The sequence below is a fragment of the Sminthopsis crassicaudata genome, chromosome 5 (assembly GCF_048593235.1).
Source record: "Sminthopsis crassicaudata isolate SCR6 chromosome 5, ASM4859323v1, whole genome shotgun sequence".
Lineage (NCBI taxonomy): Eukaryota > Metazoa > Chordata > Mammalia > Dasyuromorphia > Dasyuridae > Sminthopsis > Sminthopsis crassicaudata.
Genome location: NC_133621.1, coordinates 145,806,496 through 145,833,901, shown reverse-complemented (window position 1 = coordinate 145,833,901; position 27,406 = coordinate 145,806,496). Strand labels below are relative to the sequence as shown.

The window sequence follows — 27,406 nt, the reverse complement described above, 5'->3', positions numbered from 1 at the left end:
GAAGATCTTTTAACAAAGATCACCACTGAAGAACAGCAGGAAGCTTGTAATCAAGCTCCACAAAGGCTATCCCCACACCCAGTAAATAGAGCTAGGAGAGGGAGCAACCTAGAGCTAATGCGATTGTATGACAGTAGAGAGTATAAAATGCCACAGCAAGAGTTGCTGGAATTGCAGGTTAAACTACAGATTGAGATAGAGAAAGAAGAAAAAGCTATGTTACTACAGATAGAACAGGAAGAGTTCAAACCAGTGGCTGAAACTAAGGAAGGAAATAAACGAACCACATGGATTTCAGTTGTAGAAATTCTTCTTAGCATTTTGTTGGTTTACCTCCTGCATTGTTGTTTTAAGGAATTTATTGATTACTCTTCCATTGAGAAGAAGTTTAGTTCTTTTTATGTGCAAAGCTCAGGTTTGATTTTAAATCAGCCTTTGGGGGATTTTCCAATTCTTCTTCCCTCTGCCTCACCTTCTTGGGCCAAGGGAGAAGGGGGAGGAGGAAAAGGAAGGGCGATAATACCATCTGCACTGCCCATTAATCCATTCAAAACTCCTGTGTCTTCATCTCAAAGGACAGGAGTAGGCTTTATACCCCAAGGCAAAAAGGAATTGTGGGGTATTGAGTATAATCAGAAAAGTTTTAAAAATGCAGTTCAGTTAATTTCTAAGAAACCTTACAGGGACAAGACCTTGCAGTTAGAGAGAGTGGAGTTTTATACTTGTAAAACTGCTAGGATCGTCTTTGGAGAGTTGGAACTCCTCTTTTATTACCTCGTGGATTTTCCACTTCCACAGGTGAGCTTGATTTCCCAACCCCCTACGGGTACTTATAAAACAGTGTTTATGTTTAGAATGGGTTGGAAAATTGCTGTTTTAATCACTAGAATAAATAGACAGTGTGTGATCTTTGACCCAGGAGGAAAAGTAATATCAGATTTATTGATTCACACTCCTGGAGTACAATTCGGTATCAGAAACTCAAACTTTGATTTTTAGGCAAAAGAATTCAGGGATATAGCCGAGTGTTCTAGTAAAGTCATTACTGCACAGACTATCCCCAAGATCTCTTCTAAACAAGAGAAGGGAATTTTGGGATATGTGATTGCTTACAATTTTAAATTTTGATTTTACATTTTTAAACACTTTTGATTTTACATCTTCAAAGTATTTTGATTTTACATTTTAAAGTTATTTTGGTTTTATATTTTTAATCTATTTTGGTTTTACACTTTTAAATTATTTTGGTTTTACATTTTTAAATTCTTTGCATTTTACCTTAGCAATGCACTTCGGGTATACACAGAAAGTGCAGCTAAGTGACAGACTGACTTTTGTCTGACTTGTTAATCTTTTTGACAACAACTTTGTTTCCACTGTGATGTGGAAAGGCCTGGATGGCATTTGGAAAGGCCCAAGTTGGGCCCCAGGGACATTCCTTCCTAGGTGCAGATCCAGCAGCAGAGTTCATCCCCACCAGAGACATTTGTAACCTGGGGATCCAAGAGAAGGACCAGACAACAGTCCAGAGGGACCAGCCAGATGTCCGCAGCCCTCCAGACACTGATGGCAGCAATGCCCCTCCTGACCGTGACACCAGAGACAGCAGACACGGTTCCAGTGTTGCAGCTGAGATGGACTGTTTTGGGTGATATGCAATATAAAGACTGTAAATGGACAATGGGCCTGCTTGCTTCTCCCGTGGCCACTTGCCATATGGTGGCCTGGGAAGAGGCTTTGCCCTATGCTTTCTATTGAAGGACTATGCTTTTAAATTAGTGGGTGAAAAACCAACACACCCACCTGCCATTGTTATTGAGACAATGTTACTGGACATGACTGCTTATGTGCACCTGTGAAACTAGAATTGTTCTAGAATTGTGAAAAGTGCAATAGAGAATTGTGATAAGCTAGAATTGCTCTAGGATTGTGAAAAGTGCAATAGAGAATTGTGATAAGCTAGAATTGTTCTAGAATTGTGAAAAGTGCAATTGAGAATTGTGATAAACTAGAATTGCTCTAGGATTGTGAAAAGTGCAATAGAGAATTGTGATAAGCTAGAATTGTTCTAGAATTGTGAAAAGTGCAATTGAGAATTGTGATAAACTAGAATTGCTCTAGGATTGTGAAAAGTGCAATAGAGAATTGTGATAAGCTAGAATTGTTCTAGAATTGTGAAAAATGCAATTGAGAATTGTGATAAACTAGAATTGCTCTAGGATTGTGACAAGTGCAACAGAAAATTGTAAGAAACTAGAATTGGTCTAGAACTGTGATAAATGTAACTAGAATTGTGACAACCTACCTACTGATATTTGTTAACTAGAATTGTGATGTTTTACCTTGTTGACTTCCCACCTCAGTGTTGACATCCTACCTCATTGGCATCCAATCTCTTTGGCCTATTATCTCGAGTATGACTTTGATGAATGGGTTGAACATTTGGGCCACTGTTGAGCCTGGTTCTCATTGTCATACTTCTGTTTACTGATTTGCTGCTTTGTACCTCCTTGGGCATAACACTCTGTCATCTCATGGATCAAGTGAACTATAGCTGGTGCTAAAAGTTTAGCTTGATGAGATGTGCGGTTCCCGCAAAACAAGAGAAAGGGAATTGTAAGGGCCCTTTAAATGGGCGGACACAGTGCATCGGGAGATTGAGGCCCAGAAGTATTAGGACTGCCCTTGGGCGGGATCCTGGCCATATTGAGATAGTTTCGTAATGGGTGACTCTCTCGCTGATTGGCTGTGTGTGTGACCTCACAGGCCCTATGTAAGCCCACTGCAGGCAGCAACCGCCCTCTTTAACCTCGTGCTGTTCACCCTGGCTCCTAGCCTGGGTGGCCAAGCCAAGATGGGTAGCCGAAAGAGGTAAGGATTTTGGTAGTGAACACATGGGTCTTCTGACCAGGTGTTCACCAGGGAACCAACAAGTCAGGGCATCAGTTAGGGCATTATGTGAGTAGGTATAATAAAGGCTTTTAAGATTACATGTGGTTGTTCTTGAGTGCGCTACCGGTTATCAAGCTATAGATTCAAGAGATTGTGGCCAGAGACCTTAGAAGGCCTCAGAGGAGGCGAGCCGGGTAGAGCTCACACTGCAAAGGACAGTGGTCAAAGGTACTCTGGTGGGTCTAGGACAGACTAGTAATTGTAACTGCCAGGAGAGCACGTTACAGTGTAACTACTCCTCTGACATAATCTACAGGATTATTATGCATCCTTCATGCATATTCCAATGTTCTATTATAGGCCCTCTCTAAGTGATATAATTTCTCACAAATACAACTTTGAGTTGTATATCTAGCTCTCATCACTTTTATGACTTTCAGCCTCACATTACAATTGTTGGCTGAATATCTAAATTGGATGTTCCATAATATTTCAAATCCAGTTAAGTCTTTTCCTCCTCTTAAGCTTTTTTTTTTGTTGTTGTTGTTGAAGGCACTATCATCCATTTAGTTACTGAAGTTCATGACCTTCAAATCATTCTTTACTCATTAATCGCATTTATCTACTTATTTTTTATATTCAAACAGTTGTCAAATTTTGTTGACTTTTATCTACACAGTATTGTTTCTACATTTCTTTGCCACCAGTCGAGTTCAGCCCACATCATTTGTCACCTATTTAATTGCAATAATTTCCTGATTAGTCTACCTGTCTCCAGACTCTCTCTCCTTTTCAATCCATCCTCCAATTAGCTGCCAAATGGATATTTCTAGAGGGGGTAAGTCTGATCATGTCAATCCCCAGCTCAAAAAACTTCAATGGTTCCCTATTATATCTAGGACAAAACACAAACTTCTATTTGGAATTTAAGTCCTTTGCAATTTTCAAGCTGATTACACCTTATTTCATTTCACATACATCAGCTAAACTGGCTTCCCTGCTATTGCTTTTACATGACATTATATCTCACCATTATATGCCTTTGGACAGATTATCTCTCATGTCTATATAGTTCTCTTTTTTCACCTCTGCACCTTATATTCTTCTCCTTCTTTCAAGGCTCTGATCAAGAGTTACTTTTTCTAAGAGGCCTTCCCTTTTTCTTCCTAGATGTTAGTGTCCTTTATCAAGTTCCGTTGTAATTGAAATACATTTTATATTGACTCCTTCCTGTTCCTTGTGGTAGAATGTTGGCTTTTTAAGGATAGAAGCATGACTTAATTTTTACATTTGTAAATACCCAGTACTTAAAACAGTTCCTGGTGAACAGTAGGCATTTAGTAATAATAATGATAAATAATGAATTGAATTACACTGATAGGTGAAAACACGATTAAAATGACTGGTGAATCCTAGGCTAACTGTGAAGTCAATGAATATAGACCAGAAATGACAACCTGAGAAAATAGAAAAGGATTGTGGGAGTAAAAGCACTGATGAAGGTAAAGAAAAGATTCATTAAGGAATGATATAGTTGGAGAAAAGAATTATAATACCATATGTAAAATTTTTAGGTTCTTTTGGGCATATTTTTCAATAAATGGAATGTCCCATAATTTTAGTTATTGTTATATGTTATAGATGTATTTTCTCATTTGTTAATTCATTACTATATTTTAAATCCCAGAATGTATTTTTTAAAAATTTCTTTCACTTCACATCAAACTGTTTATTTCATTCTATTTATTCATTGTCAATCATTCAATTCATATTTAGTGCTTAATTTGTGCAGGATAGTGTTATCGATTCTATAATACGAAGATGATCCCTGTATTCAAGGAATTAACCATCAAAGTTTCTCCAAAAGTTAGTAAACAGCATGTGAACCTATCATGTCATAGCAACTTTATGAGTTTCTTTAATGAACAAATTAATATTGTATGATATACCATTTGAATGTTATGGAAGGTAATTATAGGGTTCTGCACAACTAATGAATGTTAATTATTATTGTCAAATACTGGCTTTGTGACTATGGTAAAAGTCATATAACTTTCATTACCTTAACAATTCTCTAAATCTACAAGGCACAGAGAAGGTGTCAACCTTTCATCCAGAAAATCATAAGTCCAGCTCCTGTCACATATGTGCCTACTATATGCAGGTACTGTGCTGTCAAACATTGTCCTTAAGAAGCTTGAATTCTTTTGAAACTGGTGGTGGTAAAATAATGGTCTAAGAATTTAAAGGCAAAATTATGCAAAAGAAAATTCCTAGAATGAAAGGAGGGTATACTAGTAGCTGGTGAGATCAGGATAAAATTCTCATATAAAATAACATGAGTTGTTTTCAAAGAAGCTAAAGATTCTCTGAGGTAGAGATGAGAAGAGAATAGATATTAGATGAAGGAGCAGTCTGTGCTATTCAAAATTATGTATTCCTTTAAAATTTCATTATTCTTTTGTTAACCTATGTTTTGGCTAAGTATGAATATAATCTTAGGTATAACATGGTCACATCATCTAACTTACCTTGATTATTATTCATGTTTTTAATATATAAATTTTCTTATAAATAAAACTTTCTGATTCAATTATGATTTTATAATTTCTTGGGGTTATATATCTCTTGGGGAGCAAAGCTTCATTATGAAAATCAATGCCCAATGTGATTTTTGTCTATGGAAATTCAGTTTATTGAGATATTTTCAATGAAACATTTAATTCTGGAAAGTCAGTAATGGCAAAAAAAAAGTCATTAACACATTTAAATATCTCTTTGTTCAATTCATTGTCACTTTGCAAAAAATGGTCAATAATTTGACCAAGATTTTGGTAAAACTGACTCTGGAACCATTATATTATTGTATAGACATCAGAAGAAATTTCTATTGACTTTCTACCTCAATTTTATGATCTGAATTTTTTTTAATAGGAAAGAATATATATGTAGTTACTAATGATGGTTTCTTACAACTTTTTTTTGTGTTTTTATAACTTTTTATGAAAATGGATTCTTATTACCAAGATACTATAAATAGGTCAAATAATATAATTATGATAAAAAGCTAAATTGAAATTACCAAAACATTCTTATGTCTATACTTAAGAAAATCTAAAAAACCTCAGCATCTTCATAGATTTAATGCTTTCCATTCATAAAAGTAATAATTAATCCTTAAAACATACCAATCAGCTTGAACAAAAAGAATACTTAAACCTGTAAACTGTTCATGCTAACATCTATTTTCAGACATTAATTTTTATAAAAAAATGGCAAATATACTTCAATTTATTTTATAAATCATAGAGGATAAACTGTTTGAAAAATTAGTTACAAGTCATAGTCATAAATTAACCAGCTTATTTAATCTGTAGGGTGTACTTTATTTCCAAACAAATGAACACCATCACAATAAGCAACAATATGGCTTCTACATCAATTATAGTCAGCCATTATTATTAAAAAGAGTTCAGTAAGTGGTTAAAAGCATCAAGAGATCTTTAATTCTGCTAGTTAGAATTTACAGAACATGAACTGTTTATTAAAGACATGGCAAATTACTGCAGTATGTAGACCACATGCTAAATTATATATTCTAGAGTAATTTGCAATGTCTCTTTTATATTGATTTGCAAGAGAAAGCATGAGTATGTGCTGCCTAGAGCAGGGAAAGAATTCTAATGGAATTTAGTTAAAAGAGAAATTTTCTTTTTAATGTCACCACACATCATTGTGTCTTAAAAAACTTGCTGGGGAAACTTCTATGAACTTAAATCTTTCAAACTATGCACATACTTAATACTGAAAAAAATCATCATGGTTTTCTTAGAAGAAAAATATTGCCATCCTATAGGAGTCAAGAATTAATACACAATTGCAGTAGTACATTACATTTGTAATTAGTTTTATATTAAAATTACATTTCTGGATATAGGTTGATAGAATTTTCTAACTCTCTATTCTTGTTATGAAAAATTAAGTGCTTATGGACAATGCATGGGTGATACTTTAAAAATACTTTAGTTACTGTAACTGTAAGTATATTTGTCTATTCTTTTTCTAGATTCTTGACATAGACATACTATGCTGATTTTTTATGAACAAATGTTTCTTCCCCCAAAAGAATGATGAATTTAACTTTATTCTTACAGGTAATAGAGATTCAAATCCTTTTCATCTCAAAGAATAAAAATGTCCAATATATCCACTGCATTTTAAAAATCTATTAGACTGCATTTCTCTCTATCTCATCTCTGTCTCTGTCTGCCCTTCTTCCCTACCTCCCTTCCTCCATCCTTTCATCTACCCATCCAATCAAGATACATTTTATATGGGTAATAAACCTTTTATTATGATTGTAAAAATAAGACTTAAGTAAAATTTTAAAGTAGGAGAAATTTGCTGCAGATATTGTTTCTTCCCCCCCCCCCTTCTTTATGATTATCACCATCCTTCTTAGAGGACAAAGCACCATTCTATTACTGAAGTGTACTTTTAGAAAACGATTTATGGTCACCTGTTCCTTAATGTGAACTAAGCCATAATGTTACCTTTCCTAATGATTTTTGTATGTCAGTCCCTCATCCTAAGTTTGAAATAAAAACTTTGTTTTGTGTTAAATGAATTTCAGTAAAATGAATTTTAAGTGTTTTTGAGCAGACTGATGAAGCATTTTTTTTTGGAAAAATTTCCTACTATCTCTGAAATCACCTCTGTAATACATGTTTGGTCATATGAAAAGGAAATTTTATATCCTAGAAATGTAACAAAAGACCCAGAAATGGCTTTAATAGTTAAAAGTGGAGTGTTAAATACATTTTGCTTCTACTTATGACAAATAATATATCCTAGAAAAAGTTCCCTGAGCCTACTGAATTTCTTGTTAAAGTCTATTATATGAAACAATATAATACATAAAAATATCTTTCAATAGAAGCAATAATGTTGCTTAATCTAAGATGCTTCTTTGTGAAGAGCTGAAACTGTTGAGTCAAAGCACTGGGGTCAGACAATGGAGCACTTGAGGCTAATTACTGATTGGACAATACTCTATTAGCTTATGCTTGGAAAATGGCCCTGCCCTCTATCCTGTGCTGACCCAATCATTTGGTGTATACAGAGACTTGTGGGAGGGACTAGGAGGTGCAGTGAGACTAGCCAGGGTCACTGGCGGTGAGGTCGCAGAGATCCTACGGGTCCGCTCTCTTCATTTCTATTGCTAAAGACCTAGAATAAAGACTTTTGCTTATCCTGACTCTGGCTGATTCTAAGATATCCAGGTCCTAATGTGGTGCCACACTTCTTAAATTATTATTTTACTAGAAAAATTTTGTCAACAAAATTGGTTATTTAGTCTAATTTGAATGCTCAATTGTTTCAATTGTTTTAATTGGAAAAGAAAAAAAATCACTGTTATCTTATACATGTTTAACTTCATGATTATACCAATTTAAGTTTGTACAATGTCAAAATTCAGTTAGGATCGAATTTGCTAAAAGAAACATGGTTAATTTATCATTCCAGACACATTCATCTTTGTACTGGCTAAAACTCAATGGCAGACTATTAGTAGTCTATCATTACAAATATGATTCCAGAAAGAAGCTACTATCACTACATCTCTTTTTTATAACTCTATCCAACTTACCTTGGTTCATGGTAGTTGAGATAAGAATAATGTTCAAGTAATTTCCATGTAATTCCATTATCATAAGAATAATGCAATAAAACACCTTCACCAGGCTGGTTGGGGGCTTTGCAGGTACTCAAAACAGATTTGCTGCCTAGTCTTAATGTGAACTGGAGAAACCTAAATAAAAATTAATTCATGTAGATCATTGACAATACATAAGCATTTCAAAATATTATACACATTTCTGTTTTTAAAAAGATTTCCAGGCAAGTTTAGATGAACTTCCCATGCTTCTTTGTAACTAACTCTTTTTCCCTTTAATGCCAATGGGTAATATGTGAACATAAAAACACACTTGTATATGTATATATAGTACTATATACGTATATGTACACATATATTAAATATGTAACAGAAGGGATTAAATATGTTTTATTTGCATTCACAGAAATATACACACACAAATATGTGTAAATGACATATACACATTTAAAGTGCCAATCATCACTGTATTGTATTATTTATTAGGTACTAGGGGAAGGGAAGACATGGAATGGATATAATCAGCCATCACAAGCTGTCAAATAAATAAAACTATATAAATAATTAATTAGCACTTGGCTCTGGCACACATTTTTTGATGTTAACATTTCATATTTTTCCAGCTGGCTGGTAATAAATACCCTAAAGTCATTTGTTAGGCACTTGAATTACTAAATAAAGAATGGATTAACCCCAAATTAACCCTTGTCTCTAATCTTAATTATGATTTAGAAAAGGGTTAAAGTAACATTTTATGGAGAACAGAGAAAATTTGAAAATTCACACATAAGAAAATTAAATTAGTAATATCACTTTGCCATTCATTTCTTAGCTCACCTGGACTGTGAGCTGTCAAGAAAAGATGTAATGAGCTGACGCCTCCCATCTTTGTTGAAAACCAATGCCTTTCCACTGGCTAAGACACCACAGCCAAAGCTAACTTCAGCACCACGGATAGAGTAAAAATTGTGATAAGAGGAAAGCCTGGAACTTCCAAAGCTTTCAGAGATGAACATTGGGAATGTTTGGGATGCCATTTCACAAGCTGGACCTGAAAATCCAGGGTCACACCTATACAAGAAACACAACATAATTAAATATTAAACCATGTAGTTTTCAATTTTAACCTTTTAATTTTTCAGGGATTTTTTTTTCTGAATCCACTTTTGAAGAACAAAATTAAGTATCTGAATGGTAAGTGGAGTTTATTATAGCTTTTAGAGAGTTATGAATCTGAAGAGTCAGCAGGGTCTGGATGGTTGTAAATATCCTAATGAAATATATTCTTGGCAGAGCAGTGCTGTGAAAAGGTTATGATTAAAACAATAATTCATTGTACACCTTCCACAAATTCTACACAATCTACCTACATAGATACTGATATTCATGCAGAGTTCTATCCTGAAGTCTCTTAATAAAGGTGAAACATGTGAGGTATGTAATTTGCTTCAAGGTCATATCAAAACCACATAACAAATTCTACCAACAGGAGACTTAATCCTGAAATCTATTTAGCAAAAAATTGAAGGTTTATAGATAAAATTTAAATGCAAGTGGAGCATTTTCAACTAGGTAAATTGCAATGATTATGCATTAATATGAAATGTATTTATATTATTTGGAACTGGAAAATACAATTGCATTCTGTTATCTAGTTTCCTTGTTTTGACTCTTTAAAATGCACACTACCAATATTCTCATGGGAAAACACTAACCCTTTATTCATGTGGAAATCCTTATTAAAAATTAGAATCTCAGGTTGGTGGAGCTCCAAGAAAAAAATGCCATCATAGGATACTTGTGGGCATGTTCTGTTTTTAATATGAACTGATTTGAGCACTTGAGCTAAACTCAAGTGAAGAAGCCATTGTCTTAACTGTATCTTAGTTTAACACTGGGATGCTGGAAATTTATTGTTTTTAAGGCAGAGGTGTGATGCAGTAAACATACAATTGGTCTAGAGTCAAGAAGATTTAGGCAGAGAAGTCTTCTCTTACATTTAATGCTGTGTGACCCCCAGGCAACCATCTAATGTAGTAAGTTGCAGACTTAGTAGTCTAGGGCCTAGTATGCATTGCTAAATGGAGTTTTTTCACTGGCAATTCTCTAAACTAATAAAATCTAAGATTTTGCAATTTCAAAACAAAAACCAACGAAAACAACAAAACACCATGGAAATAGTTTTTAACCAGGCACTCATTTACACATTTTTTCCCTTCTACTTGCTGCTATCTTTCTTATTATTTTCTTTTTTGCTTTTCTTATAAAAACACTGAAATTTCAGTATAATTCAGTTTACTACAGAATGTAGTTAGATAGAAAGTAGATTTTTGTGGGATCCCATTTAGTCACTAATGTATCCAAAATATATTTCATAGTTAAAATGAACTTAAAAATGCTATAAATTAATTTTAGGATATGTGCTTAAATGATAATATCATAATTGACTAGAAGATTAGAAATTTAAGAGTATTTTTTTAAAGTGTACATCACTCAAAACACTCCAACAAATGACAGCATTCATTGCAATCTCTTTTGCCTGGCATTCCAATCCCTCCATCATCTCATTTTTTACATTCTCTCTTCATATTACCACCTCTCCCCAATCATTATTGACACTCTACATTCAAGTAAAACTACACTTTCTTATCTCTCTGCCTTTGTTTCTTCTGCTTAGAATATCCTTCTGAGATTGATATACAGGATCATTTCCTAGTCTTTAAAGTGTAATTTAATGCCATCTCTTCTATGAAACTTTTTGATCCTCTTAGTTATTTTTTTACCTTTTTATTCAGACCTCACATAGAACCTTGAAGTTATTAGTTTCATAATACTATATATTATAACTGGATTTCATATGCTTCTTTAAAGTTTTCAAAGCATTTTATGAATATCATAATATTTGATCATCATAACAATCCTAATAAGGTAAGCATTATAACTATTGTCTCCATATAGAAGAACAACCCAGGAAGAGAGATTAAATAATTTGTCCATAGTTTTACAGTAAATTCAAAGGGTGACTTTGAACCCAAAGGTCATTTGACTCCAAATCTAGGACTCTAGATGCCACATTGTCTCTAAATTTGCATCCTAGATAGAGTCGCATCCTAGGTAAACATGGATTTTGCTTTCCATCATATTGGTAGTTTTCACAGTGCCTAGAACATTCACAAGCAGTTGGAAAATAACTGTTCATCAAAATAAAACACAGTAGCAGAATCATCTAAAAATATATCTTGCATACTATGGGCAAACATATATGGCTGACAGATTGGGAGGTCCATTTTATCCTCCTCACAACACATAGAGAACTGATGGAAGGGAATTTAGGAATATTCCTTTATATCTGAGGAAACTTAGCAATGGAGTATAGAACTAATATATTATATATGATGAAATTTTATGCTAATGTGTCTTAGGCTTTGGAAAATTATGATAAGAATTTCAAATGTGCTTATAATATTTGCTAGCTCTGTGAATTTGGGTGGGAAACAGCCTCTGGAGCCTTAGTTTCTTCATCTATAGATATTAGCACTTTTATGCCTAGTTCATGGAGTTCATTTTAGGGAAACAGTTTGCAAACCCTAAAGCACTACACAATATAAATGATTATTTGGATTAGATTATTTAGATTCCGAAGGCTTAAAATGACTACTTGTTATTTATGTTTGGAACTATTATTATTAATATTTTGCTGAGGCAATTGGGGTTAAGTGACTTGCGTAGGGTCACATATCTAGGAAATGTTATATCTGAGGCCGGATTTGAATTCAGGTCCTCCTGACTTCAGGGCCAGTGCTCTATCCTGAAACAATTATTGCTGACACTGATATTTATTTTAATAAAATCCAATTGACATTATATAGATTTTGAGGAAAAATGTTATTGATGCTACTTTATAAATATTTTCTTACACATAGAATTTTCCAGCATATTGAATAAAACATCAATTTCTTGACACAAAATTAGTATCTTTTAGGAACTCCAAAATAAAGAAAATATTAAATTAATATTTCTGCAGAAATTTGTGAAATTAAAAAGATAAGGGATTAAACATGTATGAGGGGGTTATGTATAAAACCTGAGAAAGTGACTTAGGTAATTACTTCTAGATGTGAGGAATTAGATTTTTGCCAAGGCATTTAAGATGAACTTTGGTGAAAATAGTATGGAGTAGACTTTTCTTTTCTCTCTGAAATACAATGGTGAAAATAGTATGGAGTAGACTTTTTTTTTCTCTCTGAAATACAATAGACATTGATTCAGCATTAGAAGGGAACTTAGGGACAGATATGTGGCACAGTGGATAGAGTGCTAGCCCTGGAGTCAAGAGGACCTGAATTCAAATCTGACTTCAGACACTTGTTACATTAGCTGCATAACCCTGCAAAAGTCACTTAACCCTGTCTCAACAAAAAGAAACAAAAAAGAAATTTAGATATCTTTGAATCCAATACATTAATTTTACAGAAAAGGAAACTGAGGCCAAGAGAGATGAGGTGATTTGCCCAAGATAATATATGTGGTATATGGCTGAGCCAGTATTCAAATCCAAGTCCTCAAAATCAAATCCCAGCATTCTTTCCATTAAACCATATTTCTCTGCTCTGAAATTTTCTTCACATCTTTGTAATTTCCCTTGTAGTTTTAAATACTTCACTTTAAATGGAATTCTTTTTGATTGGAAGTTGCATGATCTAAAAGATTTTGAAATGTTGGCATTGGCTGTTCATTCTCATAAACATCATATCTAAGATATCAATGATGCTCTTGAATGACCATAATTAATGTTTCTTAAATTATTCTCTATTTTGGGAAAGTCTGGGTAGGGAGGATAAGGAAAAGCAGAATGAATGATCATTTAGATAAAAATAGAAATGTATATAGGTCAAATACAAAGATTAGGAATTCAGCAAATGCTTACTGAGCCTATGCATTGATTAATACACAATTATACACGGTGTAAATACTATGTAATAAATAAATTTGAGGTATGTAGATTTTTTTAGTTCAAATACATATATGGACCAAAGGAGAGTATCTATTAAATTACTAAAGTTTTATTATTTCTATTATAATATTTGTGATGACAGAAGAAGGTGTTTGGCACTGTGGGCAGACTTCAGGAGATTTTTACTCATTTTATAGATGAGGAAACTGAGGCTGAGAGGGTTTAAATAAATTGTGTTCCCACAACTAGTAAGCATATGTTACAGGATTCAAACAGGATTGATCTAAGTCCAAATTATCTGCTATAACTCTTGTGAGTCCATTTGCTTTCACATTTTGTTGTGATACTGCTTTCTTTACTACTTTTCAAGGACAAAATAAAAAATAACATGCGAAGTGATTCACAGACTTTAAAGCAATATATAATTACTAGCTATTACTTACTAATACATAGCATTTATAGTATGCAATATTTCTCATAAGCTCCTCTTTGTAGAATATTCTTTCAAAAATTCAAAGAATGACCCAAATTAATGGTTTAGCATCCAGAAGGTCATCTGAAATTCAATAGATTATGAAAATGGAATACTTGGTTGAATTTTTTCTAAGTTTACTGTATAGGAAACTGTGAAATATATGTCCACCTACAAAGAATACATAATAATAATTTAAAATAGTAATAACAATAATTTTATAGTGTTGAACTTAGGTTGAACAGATTTGTATTTGTCCTTGGTAGAACCCAATCAACCTAAATTGACAAAGCAGAACAATTTGTGGCTTGCAAAATAAATCATATGTTTTTGTTTTTGTTTTAATCTATGAATATTATTATTATTATTACAGTGCTTACTTGCAGCCATTTCGAGTACATTGTCCTCTTCCAGAGCAGAATTTGAGGCACGATGGACCAATATAAACTGTCGAAAGAAAACAAAGGTTTGTTTAAATAAAGTCTATGCAAGGGAAGTTAAAACCACATTCCCTCATAGAGTATTTTTATGAAATAAAAATACAAAGTATTATACTATATCTATATCTATCTATCTATGTAGCATATGGCCCCATTGGTGGAAGTTCAGGGGAACTGAAGGTGACATATGGTATGTTCTATGACAAGTTAATTGCTTAGATGACAAAATTGTTAGAGTTTACTGATAAATTTTTCAAGATTTTGATATATTGCATAAATATATTGATTTGATATATTGCATAGAGAAGAAGAGAGGAAGATATTTGTGATTGTGACACTCCTTTGGACAATCTATTTTCCTCTAAATGATTTTTAAACAAAATACTTTTATTCTATAAAAAGTCATATTTTTATAAGATTCATGTTCTTTCTTGAGAAAAAGAATGTCACAAAGGAGCATGTGGGTATGTCAGTAAAGGATCAGGCTAGATAAATTTTCTTGAATTTCCAACTCCATAATGTGAACAAAATTGAACAATAGATCACTTGTGGTTCTTAAATATGTTTCTTAATGTTAATCAACTTGGGGAGAGTAACAAATCTCTTGAACAGTTTAAAAACATCTTCAAGGATATACTGAAAAGTACATTAAAAAAGTATACTATTCCACTGATAATGTGAAGTTATACATCCTAATTCAGATCATACATTTAGAACTGAAAAGTACTTTTCAGGTCATTAAGTCCACATTCCGAAGAAAAATTAGCTAAAGAGCAGGTGTTACTTCCTAAGTATCTCAACTGAGATTTGAACCCATGGCTTTCTGACTCCCAAGTGCTATCTTTTATGTTATGTTATTTTGTCCATTATGTTATGTTACTTTCCAACATGGGAAAGGAAGAACACACCAGTATCCATAAGAAACTGAGGACTTTAAGTTACAAACTCTTCATGAAATTTGGATTCTTGTTTTCTTAAGCTAACCCCAAGACCAAGTTTTGATTTTTTCATTTTTTATTTGCTTTTTCTTTACTTGTTTGAGTCTGGTACTAGTTCTTGGTTCTTGTCAAGACAGACTTCTGTTTCTGGACTTAGCATCCTTGGCAGTTGAGCATCCCATACAGCCCAACATCTACTGGAAATTATCATTCAATGTGACCATTCTGCCTTTTTTCATTTTCCAGTCCGTTCCAAAAAAAGGTTGAGCCTTGTTCATGTTATGATCCTACCTTGGCCTTTCCTTAGGACAGAACAGGATCAACAATACATTGGCATGGATTTTTGTGCTTGCTTTTTGGATGAAGCAGATGACAAATATAGTACTTATACCAAGCAAAAGTAGCCCTTGGCTGCTCTGATGGACTACACAATATACCTAATTAGCACTCAGGAAAGTGAAGCCAAGGAAACAACCATTTTCAATATGTAAATGAGTATCATTTTTCTCCCCAGAGAAAATCTAATTCAATGGCTCCAGGCATACATGCCTTATGTTTTTTAGATGGGCTAATTTGTTCTGTAGTTCAGCACACACTAGACATGATCACAGGTAGTTCCCTAAACCTAGTAAAGTGGGCATGCAGAGTTCAAAAGGTCATTGATTCTAGAGATAAAAAAGTTCCATCAGAATGAAAAAAGTGAATATTCAAGGCATTAACTAAAATTTAGTTTTTAGAAGTGTTCTTTGTCACCCTTATTTTCTAACCAAGACTTTCAATGGATTAAAGAATAATATTAAGATTGCAAATTTTCTTGATGATGAAAAAATAATTTCTTATGGATGGAAGAAAATGAGTATATTTTTTTCCTGTGTTGCCACCCAGCTTCTCTTTTAGAAAAACAACAACTTTATTCCAAAATTAAAAATAACAGTTAGTGGATATTTTTCCTCTGTAAGTTACATGCAAGTTTTAAATTAAGTATCAATAAGATTGTCTTAATATTTTTAGGAAGTTTCTGAAGGTTCTTTCCATATGAAAAAAGAGAAGCAGAGTGGTAGTTCAGGAAAAAAGGATTTAGATTCAGGGCCAAGACACCTGTGTTTCAATCTCAAGTCTACCAATATTTTAGTTTCTTTGCCTGTAAGAATGAAGTCACAGTTCTTGCATAACTTTTCTTACAGGGTTGTTACAAGGACAATGCTTTGTAAGCCTCTAAAATCTATATAAGTGTGAACTGTAATTAAGTAGAATCCATGACAATGGAATATACTAGCATATAAACACACATATTTACGTATGTCAAAATATATTATATATTTATATATGTACACATATATAAAACAAAATTCTGACATCCACTAACCTCTACTAGCTTGCTTTTCTTCACAATTATATTGTTTTAATATAAAAATTTCTATTTCATAAAGGACTCAGATTCAGAAGGAATTGGGATGGCAAAAGAAATCACTCATTAGTGAATTCTCACAGAATCCCTTAAGGAGGAAAGTGTCATGTTTTCTAGCTTGCAGATAAGACAGAGAGATGGTTATTGTTCTTTTGAGGGAGTTGCTTAGGTTGAGCCCTGAGGCAGTTCCTGCCTGAGTTGAGAGAATTTAAGATTTCTGGGTTCCAGGGTTTTCATTATGGCAGCACTATTAATTACTGTCATTTCATTTGTTTAAACTTACACTGACCCTGTCTCATATAATGTTGGGGCAGATTAGGTACTTGACAAATACCAATGATAAGCAGGGCACTACTGTACCTTCCCTAAAGAGTTACCTTGACTTTCCTGTGTTTGGCATTTCCTCATGTATTTTACTAAATTGATCTTCAGAGAAGTTCACATATTCAAGATAATTCAATGAACATTTATGTTGTGTCTAAGGCACATTATGTCATGAAAAATTTAGATAAGAAAAGGCTGCCATTCTCATAAAGTTTATAGTCAAGCAGAGAGGCCAGTAACATATCTAGATAACTAAAACAGGCTAGTACTTGGTCGGTGCATTAGAGCCCAGTTTCTTAAACTCTGGATTGTGACCCAAATGGAGTCTTGTAACAATGTAGGAGTTACAAAATTATGATTATCAGTGTTTGAGTTTTACATATATTTTATATACCTATGTACCTGGGGATCATGTAAAAGTTTCTCAGGTGAAAAGGTTGTGAGTGGAAAAAGTTTAAGAAGCCCTGCATTCTTAAAGCTCTGAGAGTTGTATAACCATGTGGTATGTGAGTTCCAACGATGATGGTTTTACCCATCAGAAAAGGCTTCGTGGTAGAGAAAGCACTGGAGCTGAACTTGAAAAGATGAGTAAAATGTGACAGGTGAAGATTAGAACAAGGATCTTTCAAGCACAAATAGAAGCATGAGCTAAGGTAAGTTTAACATGTATTTGGAGGATAAAGATTGCTTCAGTTTGCTTGGTACACAACATCAATGAAGGGGAGCAATATGAGATCAAATGAGGAACATAAGTTGGCATTACATTGTAGGATTCTAGGAATGCTAGGAAAAGAAGATTAAACTTCAGTTGGCAAGTAACAGGGAACCATTGAAGGTAGAGAATATTGTAGTGAGAAGACTAGAGCTATATATGAGAAAGAAAAATCTGGCAGCAATATTAAAGAAAGACTGGAGAGGTTGTTGGAGGGGAGGCAGGAAGTACTATTAAGAGTCTATTGCAATAGTACATCTGATCTACACTAGAGTGGTGGCAGTGGGAGTAAAAAGTAAAGACATTTGTGAGAGATGTGGCACATAGTATAATGGCATATTTACACTCTCATGAATCATTTAGAATGTGCATTTTGTTATAGTGATAGTGTTTCTTTATGAAGGTCTTCTGTGTTTGGCATATAAACATTCCAGATGTTGTAGCAGCCAGTAAGAGAAGAATAGGCCTTATTTTAATAGCGCAGAGTGGGATATATTTATGTTAATTCGATGTAAATACTTGAAGGGAATGTTAGGCTATCCCTTGTCATCAAGCCTGAGTTTGAGTTTTAGGGCTTTAAAAACATTTTAATTATGTATGTTGCAAAATACCAGGACCTTTTATTGCTGACTCCACTGCCTTTTCTGATTGCTCATCCCTGGGCTTCCTAACAGAAAGCACAGGCACAAAGGAAGAAAGAGTGTTTAATGAATTGCAAGGCCATAACTTACAAATGTGATGAAGTCTGTGCTGAACTAACAAAAGTGCAGGAAGAGTTTACATCAATGGTATGTGATTATAATAGGCATAAATACTAACTATTATCAATCGCCCACATGTTTCCAAGGATTGGTCCCATTTGTCTCCAGCGAATCCTGGTGTCCTTGGTTAGAGCTGCATTAGGGAGGGGGATAGTTATTCGGTTCCACCTGCAAGAAATTGAACACACAAATTAACTTCATTGCTAAATTCAAATGCTCATTGATTACTTTAACCACAAGATATTTTGCATGTAGTTATTTTGTCAATAATCTCTTTTTTAATCTACTTGTACTTGTAGTCTGACATTCGTGGTATAGTAAAAATAACTGGATTAAAAATCAAGATCCTAGAATCTGATTCTCAGATCTGCCAGTAAGTACCTTTTGACCCAGGACAAGTCACAGTGCCTCAAGGCCTCAGCTTCCCCATATAGATAATTAGAAGGCTGGACTATATAAAATATCTAATGTCCCTCTAGGTCCAATAATATTAAATTTTGGCTAAATTATTATGCATTCAAATTTATTAGGGATAATTTTTAACTGACATGTTAACTATTAACCTATTAACTTGATCTAACCTATTGACCTAAATTATTTGATAATTTCAAACTGACAGCTGTTAAAATGCATTTCATATTTAAAAGATTATTTTTTTTTGATTATGAGTTCTCCCTTATAGAACTTTGCACTTGGTTCAAACACATTCTTTATTTTTAAAGTTGGTGTAAAATCCCAAGATAGGTTGTCTACAATTGCTATATAAAGACAATTTATCTGAGAAGAGTACATATCACAGTTTGTATCTTACTTCTCAAGGTAATTCGCACTAAACAGAAACTAGGAAACAATCTATCTGGATGGCTGGTTTTGGTTTCCTACCGTCTGAAGATTGCTAAGTGGGACCCTAAGTGGCCCCAGAGTACAAAAGATGCCAGGCCTAAAGTCAGGAAGACATCTTCATGAGTTCAAATCCAGTCTCAGTGGTTATAAGTAGTTGGGCAAGTCATTTAATCCTATTTGCCTCAGTTTTATATTTGTAAAATGAACTGGAGAAGGAAATGAAAAACTACTCTAGTATCTTTGCCAAGAAAACTCCATAAGTCAGGTTGGACATGACTGAAACAATTGAACAACAGAAAGTATCTAGCTTGTGTTTGTATTTTAAACATTTATAGGGCTATTATATAATATTTCTAACTCTAGTGATGTTTTATTTGATCATAAAGAGCTATGGATTTAGAGATCTTAGTGGCTATTAAGTCCAACATTCTCATTAGTAAAATGAGAAGCAGAGAGTTAAGAGACTTGTCTAAGTTCACACAGCTAGTAAGTTCTGGAGGCAAATTTTGAATTTTAGTCTTCTTGATTTCTAAGCTTCTGCTCTGTTCACTTTTTTTCTTATCTGTCTCAATGCCAAATCTATAAAGTGAAGATTCATGACCATGTGAGTATGACAATAAGAAGCTGGACTTCTGATAATGGTGACTGCTTGAATAAAGGGATAGAGCTAGCTCAAATGAGAAACTTGATTGAGTGGAAATTAAAAATGATATCAGATTATATTTAATGAAAATCAAAATTCAATCACTACAATGTTTATGAGCTAGTCTAGGATCTTATCAAACTGCTATATTATCAATCCATACTTGCTATTGTCATGCTTAGATGTGATGTGCTACCAAGTACCATCTTAAGAACATTTGTATTAAGATTTTTCAAGAATCCCTAACAAAATGGAAAAAAAGAAAAAAATTACTTTTCAGATAGAAGCAATGATAGTGCAAAATAATAGAAAATTACAACAAAAATTGATATAAATGAAAGACCATTTCATCATTGTGACTATGAAAAATCATGATCATAGTAATTCTAAAACAGGACAAGATGTCAGCATACCTGATAATTCAGATTATTAAAATGTAGGTAAAATAAAAGCAAAAAGCAAATCTATATTTAATTCTTGTAGTTTACAAACAACTACAAGTTAAAGAAATGTTTAGGAATAGAAATGGAGTGTCTTTTTAGCAGGGTGAATTGAAGATTGTGATAAAAAATGCCTTTCTCCTAACAGAACATTAATTCAGACAAATGCTTCAAGTTAAAGGCAGTGAAAGAAAATGGAAATGAAGGAGAAAGTGAAAATACTTCTACTGAAAGTACTGATTGATCCGATCATTGTAAAATTGAGTTCAGTTGCATAATGTTATAATGATCAAAGAAGTAGCCAGTGGAGATGAAGACCCTGTGAGATGTTATTCTGAAGGGAGGTAATGTAATGAGGATTTTAACTTAAAACCAAAATTTACTTATCAGCCTTCAAATTCTAGTGCTCTGAAAAGCTACAAACATCGATCCCTTCTAGTTCTTCAGTGGTCAAATAATAAAGCATAGGTGACAAAAGTCATTTTAGCCCAGCTGTTGCAAAATATTCCAAGAATAACAATATTGCATTATCAGGCAGAGTTATTGACTTTAGATAATGCCCCAGGTGATTAAACTACACTTGTGTGGAAGGAAATTGATAAATCTTTCTTATCTTTTGCTATTGTATTATGCTAGCAAATATGAAAAAAAATCTCACTTTAAAATTTTTCCATTGCACATTTCCATTTAGTTGAAAAAATAATATATTTTACATATAATTACAACTTTGCATTCAAATAATATGACTATTCCATGGGACTCATTATTTGCTTTTAGTAGGATTTAGCTATTCCTACTCTAGTAAAATACCTGAAATTAGCATTAGACTAAATAATGACCAAGAAATTCAATGAGAAGAAATAACAGAAAATTATTTCTTTCATTCAGAATTACAGAAGCAATGGGTAATAAGGAAGAAGCTGTCACAGACGTTAATACTACTTTAAACAAAAAAAATTGGCAGCTTCCAAACCCAATCAGAGATGACTGTAGTATGCATGGAACTGTAGTTTAAGAGAGCTAAATGCTCCTCCTAGAAAACCTCAGTGTAGTTGGAACACTCCAACAGTAGGGGTGCTGAAAGCTAGCTGGAGAAGCAATGACCAATGGTGTGCAACAGCAATTTGATGATAATGTTCCAGGCAACCAGAGGTTCTGACACTTCTAGCATAAAGTTTTAAGAAGTGATACAGGGCTGTGAAGATCCAGTTCTCAAAATCTCAAAAAACACAAGAGAAGGGAAAATAATCATGGGAGGTGTTTGTTGTTTATCCTTCCTTTTCGAAGAGGACCAAGACATCAGGGAGATGATGCTAGGACTTGAAAGTGAATTGGATTTAAGTGAGGGAGGGCTGTGCAAGGTCTCCTGCCTTACTCTCCCCTCTGGAACCATCTGGATCCAGGGCCAAGATATAAATCAAGGTGAAGGTCAGTGCAAAAATCCAAGTGACCCAAGATTATGTAGGACTGAGCAACCCATCAGAAAGTGAAACAGGAAATAGAGTTTGGCTCTGAGACAAAACTTTGATTCAGGAATGTGAGAGATGAGTAAAGGAAAGCAAATATTAATCAATATAAAATGTTACTATGGTTCTAAAAATGACTCAGAATTCATCCAAGAGGAAGAGAACAGTTCCCAAACAATTATAAGCAGAGATTTGAAAGAAGAGATGTTTTTTTCCATAAAAATGAGTATCTAGAAGAAATGAAGAATTTTAAAAAAACAACACAAAAGCTTTAGAAGAAAGACCCAGAAGGAGAATTAGTTCAGAAAAGAAAATAGTAAACCTTATTCTAAAAACTAGAATTGGCCAAATAGAAATCTATGATTATCTAAAAAAAATAGAACACAATCAGAAGATTAAAAAATAGAACAAAAAGTAAGATATTTGATGCTGAAACCAGTGTTTCAGTTTAGTTCAGTACTAAAACATTTCAGGGAAAATGATTTAAAACTTAAAATCATTGAAAACAATGATTAAAAAGTCTGGTTAATGTAATTTTAAAAATCATAAATGAAAATTTCCTATATCTATCAGAATCAGAGGACAAAGTTAAGATAGAAACAAACTATTGCCTGAAAGGATCCTTCAAAGAAAAGGTCAGAAACATCATAGGCCGAATTCAGAGCTCCAAAATCAAAGAAAAATATTTCAAGTATCCAGAAAGAAACAACCAGCATCACAAAAGACCTATCAGTTTCTACTATAAATTACAGGAGATCTTAGAATACAATATTGTAAAAGATAAAAGGGAAATGGTAAAATCCAAAATATAATAACCTGCAAAGTTAAGTATAGAATGGTAGTATTGAGAAATGGGACTTTAATGGAGTGAAAAAAATCTCCATGTTATTTGTGATGAAAAAAAATACAAACTAACACAGAACTAAGTATGAATTTTGAAATACAAACACAAGAGTCAAGAGAAATCTAGAGAGCTAAATATTTGAGAGTTTGGAAATAGGACATGATGAGTTTGAACTCTCATTCTAATAGGAGAAAAAACAAGTTTATCTTCAGAACTTTGGATTCCTCAAAAGTTTTTGAGGAAGCAAAATAAGAAAAATAGGCTTGGTTCAGTTCTGAGGATTTTTAAGAGGGAAGAAAAATGAGAGGGAAAGGAATCTGCTAGTGTGAACAGAGGAAGATGAAGTTAAAACTTATTGTTTCTCATAATTGGGATGTGTGAAAAGTATGTAAATGTGGAGGAAGAAGAGAATCATATGAACTTCACTCTTATGTGAACTGTTCAAAGGAGAGTTAAATACACATATATACAGTTTCATATAGAAATATTCAACAGGGAAGCAAGTGAAGAAAAAACCAAATAGATTCTAAAGGATACATTTCAATTGTGGGATGGATAACAAATTGTGATATGTGAATATATTGAATTAGAATCTTGTCATAAGAAATGATTTTTAAAAGATCATTTTAAAGACATTCTAGATAGTAAGAGCTAATGCAGAGTTAAGTGAATAGAACCAAGGGAACTGTTTATATAAGTATAATAATATCATAAAGAAAAATAGCTTTAAAAGACTTAAAAACTCTGATCAAAGCAATGACCAACCATGTCTGCCTAAGACCTGTAATAAAATATGTTATTCAATTACTTACAGAGAGAAACATAAAGTATAGAAAGGAAAGTATTTTTGGCCATGACCATGGAATATGTATGCTTTATTTGACAACACTTTTTTGTTACAATTTTTTTTGCTCCTGTTTTTTATTGGAAGAGGATTAAAAAAGAAATAGTTAGGAAAAGTGATGCCAAAAAAAGAGAATCACTTAAATACTGTAAAATATATGCAAAAGAGAATATAGTGTAATTCAAAGGAAGACACAGATGAGCAAGGAAGTTTGGTGAGTAGCCTATGTCATTTGGAATACATAAACAGAAGGGTGTATATATACACACATCCATTCATATACACACATTTATATATGAGGAAATGTTTTGAAATAGAAATTTATGGTTTCATAGAGAATTCTCTTTTTGCAATTTGTTCTGTATTTTTTAATGTTTAATTTAGAATTTTTTTAAAATAAAAAAGTAGTTGAATAGTAAAAAAGTACAAATTTACCTTTTTATACTTTAATTTCTTGTGTGAAAGAAATTGACAAATTATATTACAAGCAATTAGAGTTCTATATATTGGTACTTTATAAAATAAATATTGTTGAAGTATAATTTTAAAAAAGGTAAGGTGGGATTTTATGACCAGACTTAGCAAAGGTACTTTCCTTTATTTTTTTTAGGCCACTTTTCTAAAGTACATAAAAAGAGTCACTTTGGTTACTGCTCATTATTTTAGGGCAGCCAGATATAAAAGAGGAGGCTTTTTTCCTTTGATATATTGAAAGTTTCAAAACTTCCACTATTTTCAGAAAGGTATACTTACCCACTATAGTTATCAGAAGAATAGACAGTACTATGAGGAAGATGTGGCCCAGCACATATCTCAGGTAAACATTCAGTGTGAAGCAGAGACCAGGAATGTCCGTGATTAGTTGAAAATTCTAAGCTGACACTGCCATCAATAAAAGAATCAATGATGAAAAGGGTCAAAGATAAAAAAAGTAAAAACAATTCATAATTGACTGAACACAATGCCAATATTTGTAGGACAAACATACAAAAGCATCTTTCCCAAAATAGTTATTCTCCTTTTCCTCCATAAACAAATTGCTCTTGATTGACAAATGGCCACATTACTTGTGCAATGATCAATTCAATATTTTCAAGATGGCAAATAATAGCTTGAGTTAGAGCCCTTGTAATTGATAGATTGGAAGGCAATTACCTCATCTCACACTGCCATTTCATCATGCTAAAATGAGAATGATATATTCTAAGCCAGAGACAGGACAAAACAACACTTGACTGATCAGAAATGAGAAGTCATGCTTGGCCTTCCAACTGCTAATTGATTTTAGTGATTGTTATTAGGAGGTCACTAGATTGACACGGGGTCAAGATTTTCTTGGATCAGTTATTTTTCCTTCACTCTAAGCTATCTTCCCAAATGGCTTCTACAATTTAGATTGCTATTTAGTAGCTTATATTGCTATTCCAGAACACCACTGATATAACCAAAGTCAAGATATTAGGATGAAGATCAGAAGTATACTTATAAGAGAACTTGAATTTTCATAATAACATTACACATATACATTTGAGAAAGGTGTATGATAGAAAATAACTATCAGATTTGTTTATTATTAAAGTGGCCTAATTTTGTACAAGTATGAAAATGTTTACTTCTATACTAAAGTTCAGAAAATTTTACAGATAATACATAGAAATACACAGACACACAACTCATTTTTAATTTTAGTAATTAAAGCTACTTTCTCATTTAATATTAGATAAAAATCTTAGCCTTTATACCTGTTACCAGGCTGATGAGTTCCACATCCAAGGTTGATGGAAAATTGTATCATATGGGATACTGTTGAAGGTAGAACAGGTAAAACATGGAAAAAATCTATTGCCCAGACATTTCTATTGTATCCTTGGTTATTCTTTTGCCTGAGACAAAACTTGGTGGCAGGAGTCTGAAGCTCAGGATTGATGACGACAGAAACCAAAGATGGAACCTTTAAAACAAACAAATTCTTTATAATAACAATAATAAACAAGAGATCCTTTAGGTACCTAGCTCTTAGCATGATGGGGAACACAAAAGAAACTCAGAGCTTCTGTAATTTCTTCTTGGGAATGACATAACTCTAATTAGAATTCAATCATTATTTCCACGTACATGATTCCCAGATCTATAGTTTTGTCCATATTTCTCACCTGAGCTCTAGTTCAACATCTTTCTCTAATGGCCTGCTATAATCTCCACCTGGATGCATCCACATGCATCTCCTATTTAAACTTAAACATGTTTAAAAAAGAATTAGTTGGTCTTTTCCCCCACATTTGCTCTTCTTTCAAATATTTCTTTTTCTGTAGAGGGTACCACCATCATTCTACTCATTCAGTTTTCTCTCTAAGAGTTATCACCTTTATTCTCTTCTAGATCCCATATATGCAACCAGGTATGAAATCTTTTGGGGAAGCCAGGTCATGTGGTGGATAGAGTACTGTGTCTGGAGTCAGAAAGACTCATTTACCTGAGTTCAGATTTGGTCTCACACACTACCTGTGTGATTCCGGGCAAGTCACTCAACTCTGTTTGCTTCAAATTCCTCATATGTAAATTGAGCTGGAGAGGGAAATGGGAATTCACTCCAGTACTTTTGTCAAAAAAACCTCAAATGAAGTCATGGAGAGTCAGACACAATTTAAATGACCAAATAAAATGAAGACAAAGATTCTACCTCCATGACATCTCTTTCATTTATGCCCTAATATCCACTCACATGATTACTGTGTGTGAATTTATTCCCTCAACACCTCTCAACAGGACAATTCTAATAGTTCCATAATTGAGGTCCTTCCACATTGCCTTCTTTCACTCCAATCCATCTTCCATGCTGGTACCCAATTGATATTCCTCAGGCATTGTTTTGCTCACATTGCTCCTACTTAAGAAAACTCAATGGATTTCTATTGCTTCTGGGAATAAAAATAAACTCCATTTGGAATTTAAAGCCCTTCACAGTCTAGCTCTAAACAATCTTTCAAGACTGACTTTAAGTTATTTGCCCTCACATAACTACATTCCAGTACAACTTATGGTTCTCTGTATTTGATTTTCAATCTCCTACTTCTGGGCTTTTTTCACAGGCTGCCCAAACATGTACTCTTTTACTTCACCTCTACCTCTTGGAATCCCTTATTTCCTTCACAGCTTTATTCAAGTGCCATCTCCTGCAAGAGAACTTTCTTAACTCCCCCAGTTGTAAAATTCCTAATGTAACTCAAAATCTGTACTTATTATCTCTGTATATTAACATATTTTATGTTTATATGTATATTTATTTTCTCTGTATTGCATTTTATTTTCTTCCATACTGTTTCTCTGCAGTAGGATATAAGCTCCTTGAGGGGAGGACTGTTTCATTTTTGCATACATTTATATGTATTATTTATATATTGTTATTTTAATAATAGAATTATTAGAATTTGAATTATATGATTTAAATAATATAATTATAATTATGCACAATTATACTTTACTAATTTAATATTTATATATTTAATAAATTGTTATCAAATTGAAGAGAGGTCATACCCCTAAGGAGATAATATTTCACTTTATTATCTGTATTACATATAGTAGAATTCTTCCCTGCCACAGACAAACTAACCTTGATATTTTACTTGTCTTAATCAGTGTCACTATGACAGTTCAAAGTAAGCATGTTTCACAAATACCTTATTGTGAGTGAAATATTTGCTCAGTCAGAGGAAAGCTGATATCAACTTTGAAAATATCTGATATC

At 33.2% G+C, this 27,406-nt stretch overlaps 1 protein-coding gene across 1 annotated transcript in view; it reads right to left on the bottom strand.

Annotated features, from left to right (window-relative positions):
• Positions 1–27,406, bottom strand: part of RELN (reelin) — a 526,398-nt gene that overhangs the window by 178,101 nt on the left and 320,891 nt on the right. The window contains exons 14-19 of the mRNA XM_074268428.1: positions 25,401–25,609; positions 24,412–24,540; positions 18,637–18,746; positions 14,376–14,442; positions 9,407–9,640; positions 8,543–8,704 (exon numbers count right to left, since the gene is read on the bottom strand). Of these exons, the coding sequence (XP_074124529.1) occupies positions 8,543–8,704; positions 9,407–9,640; positions 14,376–14,442; positions 18,637–18,746; positions 24,412–24,540; positions 25,401–25,609 (911 nt within the window). The remainder of the gene's footprint in view (positions 1–8,542; positions 8,705–9,406; positions 9,641–14,375; positions 14,443–18,636; positions 18,747–24,411; positions 24,541–25,400; positions 25,610–27,406) is intronic.